Source organism: Dermacentor andersoni, chromosome 8 (genome assembly GCF_023375885.2).
Source record: "Dermacentor andersoni chromosome 8, qqDerAnde1_hic_scaffold, whole genome shotgun sequence".
Taxonomy (NCBI): Eukaryota; Metazoa; Arthropoda; class Arachnida; order Ixodida; family Ixodidae; genus Dermacentor; species Dermacentor andersoni.
The window spans coordinates 49,233,142-49,254,086 of NC_092821.1; the positions used below are offsets into that span (position 1 = coordinate 49,233,142).

The window sequence follows — 20,945 nt, forward strand, 5'->3', positions numbered from 1 at the left end:
AATTCCGGGTGCAATGTGTTTCAAAGTTTTATGTTCTTGGGGCACAATCAGGGGCGTAAAATAAACATTAAACCCTCGCTCTTTCCCGTATTCCTATGGGTTATACGAGGTTTGCCCGGAGTACTCGGGGTATAAAGGTTGAATTTTTTTATGTTTGCTGAAAGTAATGGCCAAGTAATGGGTGATGTGTAGGCAAAGTTCTTAGAGAGTGCTGTTGTTATAGCTTTGACAGTGCATTACGTTTGCAAGTATTCCACAGCGCTGTGAGTGTGTTTTACAAGCAGTACGCAATTCAGCCTGTTGTCCAAGCAGAACTACGAATGCCACCAAAATGAAATTTTGCGATAAAGTGGTAACCCTGTGCCACATCTGTGTGTGAAGTTTATGCATGCGCATTTATTACAGTGTCCTAATAACGTTTACCAAAGTGTCATACGACTATTATTAGCTTTGCTTCCAAAATTTCACAGATAACTCTAGGTTGCTCGAAATTTATGTTTGGTGGATATCGGAGTGATAGCCGATAGTGAGTTAAGAAATCAAGTAAATTAGGATTGGTTATCGTTCGTAGTATTTAATATTTTATTGCTGTTAGCATTGTTAGGAGTTTAAATTGAATGCTTCCGGTGTAACGGTGCCAAAACTCGATTTGATTACGAGGCACTCCATATTGGGGGACTCCGGATTAATTTTGATCACCAGGGTATCTTCAAGTTGCCCCCAGCGGACCGAACGCGAGATTTTTTGCACTTCGCCCACATCTGATCTGATCCAGTGACCTCCATGCTCAGTAGCGCAACACTATAGCCGCTAAGCCACCGCGGCGGGTGATTGTTAGGCTACTTACTGCCCTTTTTCGTGTCTACCAGCCTGTCTGGCTGTCTAAGCGATTTCCCACCAACTTGGGTCCACGGACTAATGGGTTGAGCATTGGGATGCTATGCTGAAGGAACAAGATCCGAAACCAACCGTCGGACCAACGTGGGTCGCTGGGAATGTGCAACTAGGTATGTGCCGTTTTTTTTTAATGAACCTCTATGATGCCAACTGGGTCACTGCGTATGTGTCACTCTTCAATGGCACAAATATCAAAAAATTTATCTGGTGCTGCACAGAATGGAAACCGCATCATTTGTTTTCAGACAATCTCGTCCGAAGATATACTCGCACACGCGCCAAGCGCGGACTTCGTGGCGGAACCGCTAGACGGCGCTGTTTGACAAGAGGGAAGCGCAAGAGCGAAGTGCTGCTCAATGCACGCCTCATGCGTAACTCGCCTTCAGGGCGTAATACGGACTGTCAGTACATTGCTTCAATGTTAATCGCATTAACGTCGGCATTAATTGTGAGATGGGTTCTGCAAACATTTTTTTTTACATTAGAAGCTGTATTCATGTTTACAAAATGTTGCGTTTTTTAACAGTTACTATTCAGTCCTACGCATCGCGAATGTTCTGCTGCCTTCACGCATTCCTCGCGCTTAGTTAGTCGCAATCATACGAAATGACAGACAGTGGAACCAGGCAAAGGGTAGGGGAGGTTAATTGTTATGTTTCTTTCAAATGCAGACGTGTGATGTGCTTTCGGTCCCCGCTTGCGGCAGTTTATGCTTTCCTGTGCTTTCACTGGAGATTTCTAAATTCCTACCGCTGACACATTTCTAAAATCAGACCGATTATTTTCCCATCTCTCGAGTTGGTAAGTGCCCGGTAGTGTTTAAGTTCATACTACTTACTAATACAATCACTACTACTACTACTACTACTACTACTACTACTACTGCTGCTGCTGCTGCTGCTACTACTACTACTACTACTACTACGACTACTACTACTACTACTATTACTACTACTACAAATAACAACAATATTAATCTTGTTATTTTCGTTTAGCTTATTATTTTTTATATATCAAATAAGTCTAACAATTACCTTTCCATAATCTTTCTTTGGCTTCATTGTGCTTCATTTCGCAGGATTGCACTTTCCTTGCCATACTAAAGTATGTCCTAAAAAGCACATTTCGCTAACGCGATTTAGCCTTTTTCCTTGGCTAGCCCATGTACTCTGACTTCTCCTACTTACACAGTGCTATGTTCCTTGTTTAGTATCAGTACAATTGTGCTACTGAACGACGCATTTCTGTCCGCCCCCAATATGCTTCTTACATACCCGTCTCAGGCAGGACGATGTTCTTGTGAAGTTTGATGTTCTCCAAGATGACGGGCAGCTCCTCTATAGATCGGCCCCGATGTTTACTCAGAGTCTGCCATGCCAGCAGCAGATGACCGCCGACTGGGAATACCACCTTGCCGGCAAACCGATGGCCAGCCAGGTAAGCGTTCGCCTCGTTTCTGCCCATGTCAATGGTAGCAATGTTGTCCTTTCCCTGCACGTGATAGAGAACGTGGTTACATAGTGAGATTCATCATACTGCACGTTTGACGTTTTAATAGACAATAATAGAACCTTGTGAAGCAAAGTGGTAACGAGGACACTCTTCAACATCTTCTCTGTGACTGTCCTCGCTATAATTTACAGAGACAATCGCTCGCAATTGCGATAGCGCACGTTGACCGAAGACCTCTAAAAGAGGAACTTACTTTAAAATGCTGCCATCACAAGCCATCGCAGTAGAGGGCGACGAGGGCACTGCTGCAGTTTTTAAAGGCAACAGAATTGGACACGTGGCTGTAGCCTGAACAGATGTTTATAGTGCTGCAAGTGCTACTGTGCTGTGAGGTGACAGTATGCGGCGACAGTGACCGACTGTAATTGTATGTCTATGCTCCTTTCTTTCTTTATCTCTACTTTGCTATCACTTTACCTCCCCCTCCCCTCTCGTCCCAGCGTAGGGTAGCAAACCGGATCTTCCCCTCTGGTTAACCTCCCGGCCTTTCCCCTTTCCTCTGTCTCTCTCTCTATCTCTCTGTGTATCTGTGTGTGTGTGAAGCAAACATACAATTGCTCAGGGAAAAGCGTACGGGAAGCTGACTGCTACTTTCAATTGAAATTTATTCATGATAAGATAAAGGGAAATGAAAGTGCATGAAAAGAACTTGGCGGAGCTGGGAGGCCAAATCCAGGCCTTCAACGCTATGCATAGGTGGTTTGGCGATTTTTACGATAATGTATATCACGTCCGCCGCCTTTCTGCCTACTTTCTTGGGTATTTGCGTATACACGGTGATCATATTTAAGGTGTATGTAATTTTTAGCAATAGCCTCTTACAGATAACACAATTGCAGTCATTGAACTGGAGTATTCAGAGAGGAGTACATTACTTGCACGAGAAATCTAAACACACATCCAACGAATTAACAGAAACCTACTAAGTATAGTTCGAATAAGTTACTTTACGTCACATATTGAAATTTACTAATTGAAGCTTTCGAGTTTGCAAGGCGTGTCTACTTGGAATGAACTTCCAGAATGACGCCAGTTTGGAGATATGCGCCATCAAACTTGCCGTAAAAATACGCTGTCGTGCCACTTATGTAACAAAACGCTCTTTTATGCATTGAAGGATAAAACAACTGGAACAGCCACGTGTATTTCGCTCCACACATTGGAAAATAGTATCTAGGAACTTGCGCCATCCTGGAAATTTATTTCAAGTGGATACGTCTTGCCAGCTCACGGGCTAGAATTCGCAAATTGCAATACGTGCGGTAAAGTAATTAAATAAGTTAACTAGCGAAGTTTCGTCAATTACTTGATTATGTGTTTCGATTTGTCGTGGTAGTTACGTCCACCTCTGAATAATCTGGCTCAGTGACAAGAATTATGCTATGTGCTACAAGCGATTAATAAAAATTGCATAAGATTCAAAGATCACCACCCCATATGTGCAAAATTAGCTCGAGGAGTTTCAGTGTCAGCCAGGGCTACTCACGGCCATAGGGGCGTTATTATGGGCCTTGCAACGTAAAACTATTGCAGCCTGTTTTTATTCCAATATCTTCTAATCCAGTTTAAGTACCCAAGCGTTGTTCGAAAAGGCCATTGAAGCGCTCCCCTCGTTTATACTTGGTCACTTTTGTTCGCTTCTAAAGGGAATAGAATTGGGTTACTTCAGATGTTTTTCTTATCTAATTAGCTAACAGAGGCGAGGAAGCGGCAGCAGTGGAGATGGTTTCGGCCGCGCAGAGAAAGCGCAGTGAATGTAGATAACCAGATAAGGAGCGTGGTGCCGACGTCTGCGATTGGCCACCTTCCCCTTGCTTAGTTTGCGGTGGCTGGTCGAAAATCGCAGCGGCCGGCAGCGGCTGGTTTCAAATAACATTAACACGGATCATCAGCAAAAAAGTTTTGCCAGAGCGATGTCGCAAACGTGCCGAAAGGACTTGAGAACGTTGTACTATAGTAGAACGTTTCCAAGCTCTTTAGGCGTGTTTGTGGCGCAGTAGGTGCCACGCAAAAGTGTTTATTATACACAAATAAATTCATGCTTCCCTGCAGCTCTGAGTAGCCAGCGTCTGAGTTGTCAGTAGGCAGACATACTTTATTTCTTTCACAACGGGAAAGTATCCGGCTATTCCAAAAACAACTTCACATTGTTCGGCACATTAATGCATCTTTAACGCGTACACGCCACTATGACGTGGTCAGCTTTCACAGTTTTGTGATGTCGCATCCCAGACAGCCGAAGTGGGCGCCGCCCGAACACTTTTGCCAGATAGCAGAGACAATGAAGGTGAGTCAAGAGGGTGAGGCATTGCCAGATAGCAATGACAATGAAGTTGTAGAATCGGAAATATTTATTTTTATTTTGCTTATTCCAAGTGCATATTCAGTGTGTACCCGTCATATCAGACGAGGAGTTTTCACAGATTTCGTGACGTCGCGTGAAAGAAAGGCGAAGCGGGGTTCGCCGCCTAAAATTTTGACCAACCTTAGAGGGCTTATTTGAGAATTGTAACAAAAACAGTTTGAAATAGCTTTACGATATAGCGCCTAGCTTTAGGTTGTAGCACCCATAAATTGCATATTTTTCAATACGTGGATAATTTAGCCGTAGTAGCTTGTTTCAGGTCTTATTTCTCACACTTTAGATCGGTTCATTTTTACATTCGCTATTTCTATCCTGCGTCGCGCTGAGGGACCAACTCTCTCTAGCCTCGCAAAGACATGTGCTCTGCATGTAATCAACAGTGGGTGAACTAGAAAATCATCAGACCGTAATCAACGTTTCGACAAATAGGCTGGTCTTACCCGCTGTGATTGCTAAGTGGCTTTGGGGTTGCGCTGCTAAGCACGAGGTCGCGCGATCAAATCCCGGCCACAGCGGCCGCATTTCAATGTGGGCGAAGTGCAAAAACAACCGTGTACTCAGATTTAGGTGCACGTCCAAAAACCCTAGGTGGTCAAAACTAATCCGGAGTCCCTCACTACGGCGCGCCTCATAAAGAGATGGTGATTTTGGTGTGTAGAGAGAGAGAGAGAGAGATAAAAGAGATGAGAGAGGCAGGGAAGTCAACTGGAAGATAGATATCCAGTTTGCTGCCCTGCACTGGAGGAGGGGTAAGGGGAGACAGAATGGTCTTTACAATAAATACACGATTGCAAAACCCCATAATGTGAAGGAGCTTGTCAAAACGGGGGCTATTGCACTAAATAAGTCAGAGAAAAAATTTATTTCATTGACAGCATTTATATAGTTCACACTTCTTCCAGGGACTAGCTGAAGGTAAGGCAGTTGCCACAGTAAGGCGACGACAAATAAACTGCCAATATCGAAAAGGGTTGAATAGTTTCGGTATAGAAAGGTTAGGGGTGTGCTTTAGGTTTTTCAAAGAAGTAAGGGTAAAAAATAGCGGATCACACGTGCCATTGGAATTGGTTTAGAGGAAGCTTTCATAAGTGTTTGACAAGAACGCTGTTCTTGTTTAACAAGCATTTGCAAGTGATCGCATCAGAAAGTTGGACGTATTTTCACCAGGAAACGCTTCGCTGAACAAGAAATTTCTGCACTCAAACATGGGAATCCGATGTATGACGACGAAGGAATAACGACGACTGCGTCGCGATAACGGCATGGCGATCACGACGTGACGATAATGGGATGAAGAAACCAGAATGACTGCGACAGATTGACATCATTGGAACAACAATGACGGTATGACCACGATGTGATGAAGAAACTGGAATCACTACTACTGAATTACGACGGTGGAACAGCTATACTGACGTGATTTCATTTCATTTCATTTATTATACCCTATAGTCCTGTGAAGGCTTTACAGAGGGGAGTGGGTTACAGGTAAATTCACACAGTAAGTCTTACAAAAGAAAAATACACAACATAAAAATACGATTTGACAAATAATTCAGTAGGAATACAATGAGCAATTACAAAAGACATTACAAAAAAGGACAAGCTATACAAGTACGTGAAACAGCATTCTAGCAAGTAATGTTGGTTAAGGCATCACGAAACAAGAAATTATCGCTGATGGATACTATGTTTGCGGGAAGGTGGTTCCACTCTAGTGATGTCCGAGGTACGAATGACTGGGAAAATGTATTTTTGCTGCAAGAAGGAACGTGAACCTTGTAAGAATGATCGATGCGATGAGATACATAGTGTGGAGTATGATGATGATAGCACGACGAAAAATCACTGACGATGGTAGTATGACGACGAGAGGAAGGCGACAATGATATGAGAGCACTGGAATAAGTACGAAAGAATGGCGACGATTGAACGACCATGATGGCATAACAACAACTGTACGGCGATGAAGATGGGATGACTGAGATAGAATAACCAAAAAGGGATAACGATCAAGGAATGATAGTGGTACCGTTACGACAAACGCATGACGAGGACTAGATGAGAAAGCTGGAATTGCGATGATACAACGACCATGACGGTATCACGACCATAGTATGACTACGAAGGCACGGCGACATTTGTATGATAGCTATGGAATGATGATGGACTGAATACGACCGCGTGATGACGGTGTGAAAACGATGTATTGATCACTGCATGATAACAACGGCGTGACAACGCAGGCATGACGAAAATAAAAGGATGATGACACTGGAACCACCACGACGAAACGACGGCGATGGCACGACGAGTGTATGAAAAGGTTCACATGACGGGCGTGAATTGATTCAGACATAATGTCGACGATGGAGCGACCGTGAGTGCATGGAGACGATGCAATGAAAATGATGGAACGATAGAGATGGAATGAGAATGATAAAATAACGGCGGCGGCTCGAGGACATTGGGATGAAGATGCTGCAAGGACGATGGCTTGACTGCGACGGCGTGATGACAACGGTAGGACGACTGTACGATGACAATAAAATGAGAATAACGGCATCATGACAATTCTAGAATGACAATGACGAAACGACCACGAGGCATGGAGACAGCTGCATGACAACGACAGCACGGCGACGCTGGAATGACCGGCACAATGACGGCAATCGAATGACCATGACAGCATGACTAGGAAAAATGATTATGGTGGCGTGAAGATGAATTTATGACGATGACGCAGTGATTACGATGGAATGACGAAGAAGGAATGAAGAACAAGGTTTGACGACGATGGAACTTCTGCCATGGTATCACGATGCTTGAATGACGATGGTATGACGACAACGGCATTACGATTGTGGGATGTCGATGTTGGAATGGTCACCATGAAACGTCCACGGCAGTATCGTCATGGATACATGATGATGACTGCATGACGATGGTATGACGGTACTGTGACGATTGTTTCTTAGTGATGGCGTGACAACGACGACATGATGACGATAGAAGAACGATGGCGGACTTACGATGATGGCGTGCTTATATTAGAGCTTACGTCCGCGCTTACATACATCGCCTGGCATCCGTGACCGCCTCGGTTTCCGCTATATGTGGTGCCGGTTCACACTATGTCCAGTACCGGCCAATGCTGCAAAGGCAGCACCTTTGTATATGCGGGCTAGTTCAAGTAACCTGAAAAAATGACTAAAAAAAAAAGAGGTCAACCGCAGATGGAAGAAGTCAACGACATGTTGTTTGCCGTCTTGTGGCGTTTTTAAAGTATGTTTTTATATTCCGCTTAATTAGTTATAAACCGAGAGCACTTATTCAATATATTTAATATATTTTTAGGGCCAAGTGCGTTTCATCGAGTTGTAGGGGGGGTTCCGAAACGACCGACACAAATGTTTGTGTCCACGTACATGCTATGTGACGATATTTTTCAGCGTTGAAAGAAAGGCCTCGAAATATGAAATAAAACCGCATGACAGCGCTCAGACTATCACATTGCAGCGCCCTCAACCGTGCTTTGATTCTATCGCTTATCATTGATCGCCTCCCCGTGTGCCACCGTCAAAGATGCTGACGCACTGCGAAGCCGATGCCTGGAACCGCGGCGGCCCCCTGCGCCACGGTCCGCGCGCACAGTTTTTTCGCTCGAAGCACGCTTAAGAGCGCTGCAATACGATAGCGCATGAGTGCCGTCACGTGGCTTTATGTCATATTTCGAAGGCTTTGTTTAAATGCCGCTAATTGATCTTTAAGCTATTAAAAATTTGGGGCCAACGGGATGGGATAGACAGCGTGATAACGAGAGCATGACGACAGTCATATTGACACGTGTACTTATATTTATCGGGCGACCACGTTTCGCCGCCTAACAAATCTTATCGCACAGCGCGGGACGCGCTTGCATGTATCCGAAGTTTCTGGAAAGTTATCGATGCTTCTATCCACAGTCTGTTGTCGACGAACCTTCTGTTATCTGATTTATTCGCCTGACTCGAATGGTGTAGAACTTTGTGGAAGGCACGCGGGTCCCAACGATTAGTCTGGAACATTCGACGATCCTGTATAAAAGCCGACGCGCTTGACCCGCTGATCAGATTTCCGACGATCGCCGACTGTGTTCGCCGCTTTCGTTGTGCTATAAGTGTAGCCTGTTTTGTGGGCACAAGTTCGCCCAATAAAAGTTAGTTTTCTCGTTCACAGTATTGCTACTGTGTTCTTCTACGTCACCACCACGTGACATCTGGTGGAGGTGCTTTGCGTTCATGTACCGGACGCACCCACAAAGCCGTGACCCAAGCCCTCACTCGGAAGACACCAACGTCGCTAAGAACCAGCGAGGTAGCCGCAGGCTGCAAGGACTACCCCCAGAGCACGGACTTTTGCCTGAGACGACTAGGAAGATGGCCACCACGTCAACCCCAATGGCAGCCCCAGCGTCACCCGTCGTGCTGCAGCAGCCCAGGGAGCCTCCGACGTTCCGCGGTTCAACTTTCGAGGACCCGGAAAGCTGGCTCGAGACGTACGAGAGAGTCGCTACCTTTAACAACTGGAACAGCGACGACAAACTGCGATATGTCTTCTTCGCTTTGGAAGACGCGGCCAGGACGTGGTTCGAGAACCGAGAAGCCACCTTAACGACCTGGGAACTTTTCCGAAGCGGCTTCCTGCAGACGTTCGCAAGCGTCGTACGCCGAGAACGAGCCCAAGCGCTATTAGAAACCCGGGTGCAGCTACCTAATGAGACGACCGCGATCTACACGGAAGAAATGAGCCGTCTCTTCCGCCACGCCGACCCTGAAATGCCCGAGGAGAAGAAAGTCCGCCTGCTGATGCGTGGTGTGAAGGAGGAACTTTTTGCCGGAATGGTACGAAGCCCACCGAAGACCGTGGACGAGTTTCTTCGCGAGGCCACCAGCATCGAGAAGACACTCGAGATCCGAAACCGGCAATTCGACCGCCGCACAAACTCGACGAACTACGCCGGAGTTCAATCACTGGCCACCGACGACCTGCGCGAGGCTATCCGAGCGGTCGTGCGGGAGGAGCTACAAAAGCTGTTCGCACCATCACAGCCTCAAGTGGCTTCGATTGCCGACGCCGTGCGTGAAGAGCTCCAACAACAACTTGGAGTAGCCCCTGTATCGCCCCAGCCTGAGCCGCAAGCGATGACCTACGCCGCCGTCGCACGCCGTCAAGGTCCCCCTCCGCGACCGCGCCAGGGCCCTGTCACGCCGCAGTTCCGTCGTCCGCCGCCGCCAGCGCCAGCACGACCACCCGTCGCCCAGCGGACCTACGCGAGGAAGACGGACATTTGGCGCGCTCCTGACCACCGCCCGCTCTGCTACCACTGCGGAGAAGCGGGGCACATCTACCGCCGATGCCCATACCGGGAGATGGGACTGCGAGGTTTCGCCGTTAACGCGCCGCGGCCACAGATTGGCGAACGACCTCGCGATATCGCCGACTACCTCGCCGCCACTCAGTGGAGCCCTCGACGAGCTTCCCGTTCGCCGTCACCAGGCCGCTACCTGTCACCGCAGCGCCGACCATACACTGGCCCAGCCCGGGGCCGGTCCGTCAGCCCATATCCGGAAAACTAAAAGCAGCAACCGATGGAGGTGCGGTTGCTGTTCGTCGAACTGACGAAGATCCTCCGCCGCCGACGAAGACGACGAAGAAACCATCTCGACGACTTCATGACGACACGCCGCCGTCCCGAAGAAGTCGGGAAGCCAAGACTACACCGACGAAAGACGACTTGACGACGCGATGTTCCAGCTTCAGATCAACACGACGCAGCCGTGATCCGACGCCAAGACCCAACTGCAACGCCAGACAAAGAACCACCGACCTCGACGTGCTTCTCGACGGCCACGCAGTCACTGCCTTAGTCGACACAGGGGCCGATTACTCCGTAATGAGTGGACACATCGCCGTCCAGTTGAAGAAGGTTAAGACTGCATGGGAAGGCCCTCAAATTCGGACCGCTGGAGGACACCTGATTACGCCGACAGGAATGTGCACGGCAAGAATTACCATTCACGACCGGACTTACCCTGTCACCTTCGTTATCCTCCAACAGTGTTCACGAGACGTCATTCTCGGCATGGACTTCCTCAACCAACACGGCGCAGTCATCGACCTGAAGTCGAAGTCAATAACGCTGTCGGAAGATCATGCAATACCGCCGGAGAGCCCTCGTAGTCACCACGCCTTGAGTGTGCTTGAAGATCAAGTGAGCATCCCGCCTCGCTCCAGCATTGTTATTTTGGTCGGCACCGAAACACCCGCTGACGTAGAAGGCGTCATCGAAGGCGACCAACGTCTACTGCTCGACCGTGAAATTTGCGTCGCAAGAGGGATCGCTCGACTGCACGGAGGAAACACGAAAGTGTTGCTGACAAACTTCAGCAAGGAGTTCAAGCACATCAACAAGGGCACGACGATCGCATACATCGAGGAAATTGTGGAAATTAGCGATGCCTTTGTCCTCTCGGATTCTATCGCATCTACCCCGACAACCGTAGTTCCCGAGCCAGACTTCGACATAAGTCCAAGTCTCCCCGTGATTAAGCAGCAACAGCTCAGAAGTCTGCTTCGACGATACAAAGGCTGCTTTTCGACGTCATCGAGGATTCAACAAACACCAGTCGCAAAGCATCGCATAATAACCGAAGAATGCGCTCGACCACTACGCCAGAGCCCTTACCGAGTTTCGACGCGGGAACGTGAAGCTATAAGAGAACAAGTCGACGAAATGCTGCGCGACGACATCATCCAGCCGTCGAAAAGCCCGTGGGCATCCCCTGTTGTCCTGGTAAAGAAAAAGGACGGAACCCTACGTTTCTGTGTCGATTATCGTCGACTGAACAAGATCACGAAGAAGGATGTATACCCCCTCCCACGGATAGACGACGCATTAGATCGGCTCTGCAACGCTAAATACTTCTCGTCGATGGACCTCAAGTCTGGCTATTGGCAAATTGAAGTCGACGAAAGAGATCGCGAAAAGACCGCCTTCATCACCCCAGACGGCCTCTACGAGTTCAAGGTTATGCCATTTGGACTGTGCTCGGCGCCTGCAACGTTCCAGCGCGTGATGGACACGGTTTTAGCAGGATTGAAGTGGCAGACCTGTCTCGTTTACTTGGATGACGTCGTTGTCTTCGCCGAAAATTTCGACGAACACCTTAGGCGGCTCGCAACAGTACTCAAGGCCATCAAGTCATCAGGGCTCACTCTGAAGCCAGAAAAGTGCCGCTTCGCCTACGATGAGCTTCTGTTCCTAGGCCACGTCATCAGCAAGTCTGGAGTCCGCCCCGACCCGCAGAAGACAGCTGCCATCGCAAAGTTCCCGCAGCCCACCGACAAGAAGGCAGTGCGTAGATTTCTTGGCATGTGTGCCTACTACAGGCGATTTGTCAAGGACTTTTCACGCATCGCTGAGCCGCTGACACAGCTAACTAAATGTGACATCGAGTTCAAGTGGGAAACGCCGCAGGCCGACGCATTTGAAGAACTCAAACGACGCATGCTGTCGCCGCCCGTACTTTCGCACTTCGACGAGCTCGCCGATACCGAAATCCACACTGACGCCAGTAGCCTAGGCCTCGGTGCCGTCCTAGTCCAGAGAAAAGATGGACATGAACACGTGATAGCTTACGCTAGCCGGTCGTTGTCAAAAGCGGAAGGCAATTATTCCACAACGGAAAAGGAATGCCTCGCCATCGTTTGGGCTACAGCGAAATTTCGCCCCTACCTATATGGCAGGCCATTCAGAGTGGTCAGCGACCATCACGCGTTGTGTTGGCTAGCTAACTTAAAGGACCCTTCAGGACGGCTGGCACGGTGGAGCCTCAGACTACAAGAATACGACATCACTGTAACATACAAGTCCGGTCGAAAACACTCAGATGCCGATTGCCTATCACGCGCCCCCATTGACCCGCCGCCGCAAGATAACGAGGACGACGACGCCTTCCTTGGAATAATAAGCGTGGAAGACTTCGCTGATCAACAACGAGGGGACCCGGAGCTAAAAGCCCTTGTCGAGTATTTGGAAGGGCACACCGACGTTGTCCCTAGGGCATTTAAGCGTGGATTATCTTCGTTCACGCTTCAAAACAACCTACTCGTGAAGAAAAACTTTTCACCAGTCCGTGCCAACTACCTTCTTGTTGTTCCGTCGGCGCTGCGTCCAGAAGTACTGCACGCCTTACACGACGATCCCACTGCTGGGCACCTCGGATTCTCCCGGACGCTGTCGAGGATACATGAAAGGTATTACTGGCCGCGTCTTACCGCCGACGTCGCCCGTTACGTCAAGACATGCCGAGACTGTCAACGACGCAAGACACCACCGACAAGGCCAGCAGGGTTACTACAGCCGATTGAACCTCCTCGTCGACCATTCGAGCAGATTGGGATGGATTTGTTGGGGCCGTTTCCGACGTCAACATCCGGGAATAAGTGGATCGTCGTGGCGACGGACTATCTCACCCGATTCGCTGAAACAAAAGCTCTACCGAAAGGCAGCGCAGCCGAGGTGGCGAAATTTTTCGTCGAGAACATCCTGCTGCGACATGGCGCCCCAGAAGTCCTCATCACCGACAGAGGAACGGCTTTTACAGCAGAGCTCACCCAAGCCATTCTGCAATATAGCCAGACAAGCCACAGGAGGACAACTGCCTACCATCCGCAAACTAATGGTCTCACGGAGCGCCTGAATAAGACCCTCGCCGACATGCTAGCGATGTACGTCGACGTTGAGCACAAGACGTGGGACGCGGTCCTGCCGTATGTAACCTTCGCTTACAACACGGCGGTGCAAGAAACAACACAGATCACGCCGTTTAAGCTGGTTTACGGCAGGAACCCGACGACGACGCTCGACGCCATGCTGCCCCACGTCATTGACGAAGAGAATGTTGACGTCGCTAGCTATCTCCAGCGCGCCGAAGAAGCCCGACAGCTCGCCCGCCTCCGGATCAAGAGCCAGCAGAGGACCGACAGCCGACGCTACAACCTCCGACGACGCTTTATCGAGTACCAGCCCGGTGACGGTGTTTGGGTTTGGACCCCTATACGCCGACGAGGACTGAGCGAGAAGCTCTTGCGTCGCTATTTCGGACCGTACAAGATCATCCGACGTATTGGCGCACTGGACTATGAGGTCGTGCCAGATGGCATTTCGCTGTCACAGCGGCGCCGCTCACGACCTGAAATTGTCCACGTTGTGCGACTCAAGCCGTACCACCAGCGTTGACGAACTTTGGGACTTCGCGTAACTGACTTTTAGACTTGATGTCTTTTCGTTGTTTTGTTACTTATGTTTAATAAGTGTCCTTTTGTGTGTCGCTCTCTTATATTTGTAGCATCGGGACGATGCTGTTTAAGAGGGGGGTATTGACACGTGTACTTATATTTATCGGGCGACCACGTTTCGCCGCCTAACAAATCTTATCGCACAGCGCGGGACGCGCTTGCATGTATCCGAAGTTTCTGGAAAGTTATCGATGCTTCTATCCACAGTCTGTTGTCGACGAACCTTCTGTTATCTGATTTATTCGCCTGACTCGAATGGTGTAGAACTTTGTGGAAGGCACGCGGGTCCCAACGATTAGTCTGGAACATTCGACGATCCTGTATAAAAGCCGACGCGCTTGACCCGCTGATCAGATTTCCGACGATCGCCGACTGTGTTCGCCGCTTTCGTTGTGCTATAAGTGTAGCCTGTTTTGTGGGCACAAGTTCGCCCAATAAAAGTTAGTTTTCTCGTTCACAGTATTGCTACTGTGTTCTTCTACGTCACCACCACGTGACAATATCACGGCGCTGGAATGATGATGACTAAATGAACACAACGGCACTACTATGGCGGTGACAACGGACGTATGACAATTGTGTCACGACGATGCCGCGAAGACGACGGCAGGAACAGCGTCGGATAACAAAGCTGGAACGACCGCGATGCAACAACCACGACGGCATCGCGATCATGAGTCCACACCCAATGGCTGGAGCTGTTAGACAACTTGGGTCACTGGGTGAAGGTATAAGGCGTGGCGACGACTGCATTACGAGAGTGTATTGGAAAGAGGAAAATAGAACGACCACGACGGCATCACGGTGAGGGTCGCAGACCTAGTGGCCGAAGTAGATAGACAACTTAGTCCACTGGGTCGGCGTAAGAGACCAGATAGATAGATAGATAGATAGATAGATAGATAGATAGATAGTTGGATAATGGCTGAAGTAGGCAAAAAGTGCTATCTGCGGTAGAAAAAGCATCCGACGTACACCATTTTTTGGGTACAGTGAGAAAGATCAAAGGTCTGTCATACTGCCCCAGAACCGTGTCCCAACTCGAAGTTATCAACATGCGCGCGGTCAACAGATGTAAAAAAAGTTGAGTGCTATTTACGTTCCCAGTTTTCACTAAAGAGCCTCTGTGGCCTACTCTATATGAAAAGGGCACCGTCACATTACTTCGAATGAACCCACATGAAGTATCTTGATGTTCCTGACGTACACAAATGTGCCCAAAATGTTTTTGAATGACAGCAGAGTAAGCCAGCTGATTTGGTACTTTTTAATGTCATTTAGAACACAGTAGAGAAAATTTTGCAATGCAAAGTTTGTTGGCGCTAATTTTACGCTCGTGGGATCCAGATGGTTAAGTAAGTGGTTCAAATATCTTCCGATTATGCCTGTTACATGCACTTGAGCTAAACTGAAATCACTGGCTATATTATGTATGCGTATCTTATGCATACTGCTTCAAGCCACCAATAAGAGCAAAAGTGCTTCAAGGCGGCAAATATACCCACAAAAATATACTGCATTACTAGCAATAGCTTTCTATTAATTCGAAAGTTTAAACACTGCCATGAAGTGATGGTTTATTTTATTGTTTAGGAGCAATGTGTTACAGATTTCGCAGCGCTTAAACACCAGGCATTTCCCTGCCATATCTTTTAGGTTTAGGCAGTATGAAAGTAATGCAGCATAATGTTGGCTTCAACAGCATGAAACATAACAGGGACCATTGCTACCGAGAGCGTTCTCTTCAGCCATGCATGATATCACAACATGATGAGCAATCAAACGGTACTATGTGCTCCGTTTCATGGAGTAACAAATTGCGAAAACGCCTGAACAGCCTAGAACCAAACGATAGTTTTGTTTGTGGGGTACAGTTAAAGATGCATTTCGTTTTTCCAAGCAAAGGTCGTCTACACGACGACTTTCACTGATATATAGTGCCCAGCCCAAACACGACACGGTAGTGCTACGATTTTGTTTTGAATTTTCCTTCTGGTATTCCAATTTAGGCACCACCAAATGGACAAGTGTGGCGTAAAAAAAACAGCAAATATCTGGGCATGGCTGTTACATGTATTCAGGGATAATACTTATTTTTCTTGATTGCTTCGTTACTTTCGGTTTCAGAACATATTTGTTAGACTAAAAAATAATTCGCGTGATGTCCTGACATTGCAAGCCTGAGTTATTTGGCTCCTTGGAGCATTCATGAAGATTCGAAACTCTCTTCCGAACAACAAGAGCAACACAGCAGGTGGGAAGGATGAACCGAGTGAAATTTAGTGTTGTAGTCGAAAGTTGCAACCAGTTCAGACGGCCATCTCTAAAACATTAGGGCAATTAAAAGAAAACATGTTAAAGCTTAGTGGGACAGTGACAATTGTTTTTACACATATAACAATGCAAAACAGTTAAATAGCGGTCTTTGGATTAAGTATTTTGGTCGGTTTGTACAGTTAATCGCACAAACAGACTTTTCTCGAAACTGTCACCATTTGCGCATTTAATTCCAGACGTCTACCGGCTTGTTAACCCGAATTCACTGGGACTGCGTCCTCACAGTAAAAAAATAGTAGATTATGAGGCTTAGTTCGAATCCAGCAATTCTGAACTTTGGAGAATTATTTGTTGCTGCGGCGTGCATGTTAACATTTTGTCAGATAACTCCTGACTCACCTCTACGAGGGAAAGTTCGTCTCTCCACGATGCGACGGCCCACTGCTGCGAGTGGTCCCAGCTGACCAGATGACCAATATTCGGTGTGCCGCGAGGCACCGGCCACGGAACGGGGGGGTAGAGGGCAGATGGGTCTAGTTGCACTCCCAGGGTATGGAGCTTGCCAAGCGAGCCCAAGAAGAATGTATGGTTGTCCATGTCTCGATTCATGAGGCTCACAATGGAGGTGCCAGGGTCCAATGCCCGGCGTAGAATCGACTGCGGAAAGTTTCCCTCGTTAGTGACATGCGTTGAGCTATATGCCCGGCTGTTTTCACTTAGTTTTGCTTTCACCGCCAAACTTTGCTTCCCTCTCTTACACACTTTGCGGGTGCTAGGCGCTGCTGTCTTGCAATCACACAACTTGTGCCACTTGGTATGTGCGACTGAGTGCGCTCCCGAATCGACTACCTGGGACAAGGGATATCGCATCCGAGACAATGGGATGTGTCCGAATAGAATACTTGGGACACGTGGTATCGTGCAGCTGGACATATATAGAAGTCAAGAAGGAGAAACGAAGACATTTCCGTAAACATCGAAAAAAGCTTCGCTTATAGCCGATTATTACTGGCGAGTGGGATGCGCCAATTTTTAATGTCGAGTAGGAGTTAGGAGGAATAATCCCATAGCGGTAATGTAGGGAGGTCAGCTAGACGTGTTTCAAGTTTGGTGCGCTTCAGTGACTGAAGAGGGTTAAGGAATGAAAATAAAAACAACGAATGAGCAGGGAGCCTCTAACAGTGTGAACAGGTGGGCCTTGCTAGGAAGCCTACCAGTGCTCAGAGGTCAGCCGAATTTAGGAAAGAATGTGGGCGTTGCTCTTCAAGTCTGAGGTGCGCGGACTATGGTGCGAGGACAGCTTCCTACGCGTCACACAAATATATCTAGATGACGTTGCAGGCATTCTCAGTCTTTAATGTGAAAAATATAAAAAAATTTGAAAATTTTGCGCTCTACTGTATCGTTGAACGCGCATCTACTGTCGACTACGTGATCGAAGCCGCTGAAGCGTTTTCGGACATGCACCGTCATGAAAGAGACATTGTCAACGTCGAACGCCTCGAGCCGTGATATACTCATATTGAAGATCTGCTAGGTTGTGGAACGGCTCCCTTTTTATTCCCGGGTGTAATTGTAGTGAACAAGAGAAGCGCTATAGTTAGCCATCCTTCTCAGCACTTTCTAGTGGGTCGAACTCTCCAGCGCTTTGCTCGTGGAACGTCGCTCTTGCTGAGGGTTTGTGCCCTGTGACTAATTGAGAGAGTGAATAAAGACTTTATTTGAAAACAAGGTATTGACGGATGACCTTGTTGTTAGGCAGGCACGAGCCCCTGGGCCCGGGCGGCTTGCTCAGCACACTTGATGACCTTGGCCTGCAGGTCAGGGTCGGAGCTGAGCAACACGGCCTCCCACTGTTCAGTATTACTTATTTCGTGATTCGTGTGAGTTTCCGCTGGATACGACCACATAATATGGAACAGATCCGCTTTTTTTTACAATGGTTACATGTATTAGGGTATTGGTCCGGGTAGTAGCAATGATAGGCTACGGTGTTGGGGTAGGTGTTCGTCTGAAGTCGTCTCCAAGCTACTGCGCGTCGCTTGTTAAGCGATTTGTGTGCTGACGGGTGCACTGCCCTGGCTAACATGTAGTGCTGAGTTATTTCCCGATAACTGACAATGCGATCCCTCTGATTCTAGCGTGAGCAGTCCGGTTGCTAGGTTGGCGAGTCCTCGAGCGGCGGTGTGGGTGGCATCGTTGTCGGGTAAGGAGGAGTGTGCTGGTGCCCAAATGATCTGGATTGGTCGTGGGTGTTGGTTGGTCTCTAGTATTTGTTTTACGGGAGCCGAGACCCGACCCTTCGCCAAAGTGCGTGCTACTGCTATTCTGTATTGGTGCGACATTTAAACACTTTTACAGTATGTTTAGCAAGAATGATAGTAATAGTCCATATCTTGTCAGAGTTGGCGTGTATGTTTTGTTAACGAGGCTTATTTATTTGTTTGGTGTACCTATTGTATGTTGTTGTGTGATGCAAATGTGTGTACCGTACATGCTTCTGTGTGTACTTTATAATCCGCTTCGTGCAGCAGCATGTGCAATGCTGACAGTATCTCCTCAATAAACTTGCATACGTTGTGTTCCCAGTATGCAACGCAAGTACGAGAGTAAGTGGCTGGCTGTGTTAACTGTTCACACAATTATAACATTCTTATCTTTGGTGGTCAATATTTCTAATGTGCGACGCCTTCGATATGGCAGTTACGTCATATTTTGCGTCATAAGAATAGGAGACAATGCGACATCGAATTGCACGACGCATACATAAGTTTTTGTTTCATGTACGAGGCACTATTGTTTTTGGTTGCGAATATGTGCAATGATACGTCTCTCTAGCCTTCGTAGCGCTACCTGTTAAGCACGAAAGAAAGCATGGCCTCCCGTGGAATTTTCACGTATGGCTAAGGCGGGTCTTACTATCCAGAATAAAATATGGAAGCGCGAAATTGTTGTCATGCTCGTTCTTACCAGTAGAAGGCAATGAGGCGCAATCTCAACCACGATGGCGTCTGTAGGCACGTGTTTCAGCGCCTCGCGGAAGAGCACGGGTGAAACGAGGTTGTTGACGAAGTACTCGGCGGAACAGTGCTGGGCGATGGGCTCCTCCCAACGGCATTCGGGAACGGAGGAACTCACCCAACGCTTCCCCCGTGGCTTTGGCTCTGGAATCACCTGTTTGAAGGCCGAAAATGAAAGAAGCGATGGTTATGAAGTTAGTTGAGGGTTTATTGCTCATTTTGCTGAATGCTGGGTGAACTGCATACTGGTGATATGAAACGCGATTGCAGCTGCAGAAAAAAAAAACGGCCAGGGCACATGGCGTCAACTGCTCTTACACGACAAATGAGGGCAAACTTTAAATGCTCTTATTCGTCCCAGAATTCGAGAATACTTGACACATCGCTCAAATCAGTCGTCAAGCATACGCACCATGAATGCTCTTGTTGGAGTGATCAATTCATTTATTCGAGATCCCAATACAAGGTGAGCCAATCACCGCACTTCGCATCTCGTCGCAAATATCGCTATAAGCACGGTAACAGCGGTAGCGGGATGTACATGTTGTGCATAAGCAAACCATCTACGAACTGATAGTAAGTTGAGCATGTGTTTGTGAGTTTAGAAATGTGATTTGCAACAAATGCAACATATCATGTCGAAGAAGCTAAACATATGAAAACGTCAGGGCATTTAGAAGTCAGGCAGACAATGTTTGTGAAGTATTATTTACTATTCGCATCACACGCATGGGTTTGGATTGCGCGTCTGCCTTCTGATAAGCATACTTGCGCCAGGAGTTCGCTTTACTAAACTTAACCCAAATATTCATGTGACCTTAAACATTTTCTCAAAGGTAAGAAAATCTCCCGTTGGGAAACGAGAGTAGACAATTTTCTGTAGTACGGAGTGAAATTGGAGCCTTAATTCAGGGCAGCTTCTCGTGTTAACCGCACGAGTCCTTGCACATTCAAACTGCTCTTATCATCAGGACAGAAGTTCTTGTTGCAGCACAAATGTCATGCATAAGGCCTGTAGTTATGCCACGAAGAAAAATACGCTGTTGTGGTCACATTAGGAACGTTTGTAGTAAGTTTAGCGCTGTGTTTCTGTTAGTGAAGAGACGGCATGCTCCTGCTTGATGATGGAAAAAGAAAATCATGCTAAGCCACGAAAATTCATACAGGAAACTGAGATGCGATCGCTCAGCTACCATGGGAATAAGTGGCAGTACATCAATTCATCTAACCTTCGAGCTTGCCGCTTCGATGTTCCTTCGGCGTTATTTATTATGCTTTATCTTTCTTAATTTCAAACTAATCACGTAAGTGTGAACGTGCAAACGCAAGAAGTTTCTCCGCACATGCCTAATCAATACGAAACTCTAGATTTAAATTGAAGCATTTTCCTGAAAATTATGAATTCACTGAGTCTCAAAGCCGCTTGAGGCGAAGAAGACGACCTCTATGCAAATCCACGTAATATTCATCATTTCCCTGGCGGCCGAACCAGCACGCTAGCCACTCCCATGTTCACTTGCATGATAGTTCTC

General features: G+C 47.6%; 1 protein-coding gene across 1 annotated transcript in view; it reads right to left on the reverse strand.

Annotated features, from left to right (window-relative positions):
• Positions 1–20,945, reverse strand: part of LOC126526127 (fatty acid synthase-like) — a 114,981-nt gene that overhangs the window by 52,141 nt on the left and 41,895 nt on the right. Inside the window, exons 10-12 of the mRNA XM_072284065.1 lie at positions 19,364–19,567; positions 16,793–17,050; positions 2,172–2,388 (exon numbers count right to left, since the gene is read on the reverse strand). Of these exons, the coding sequence (XP_072140166.1) occupies positions 2,172–2,388; positions 16,793–17,050; positions 19,364–19,567 (679 nt within the window). The remainder of the gene's footprint in view (positions 1–2,171; positions 2,389–16,792; positions 17,051–19,363; positions 19,568–20,945) is intronic.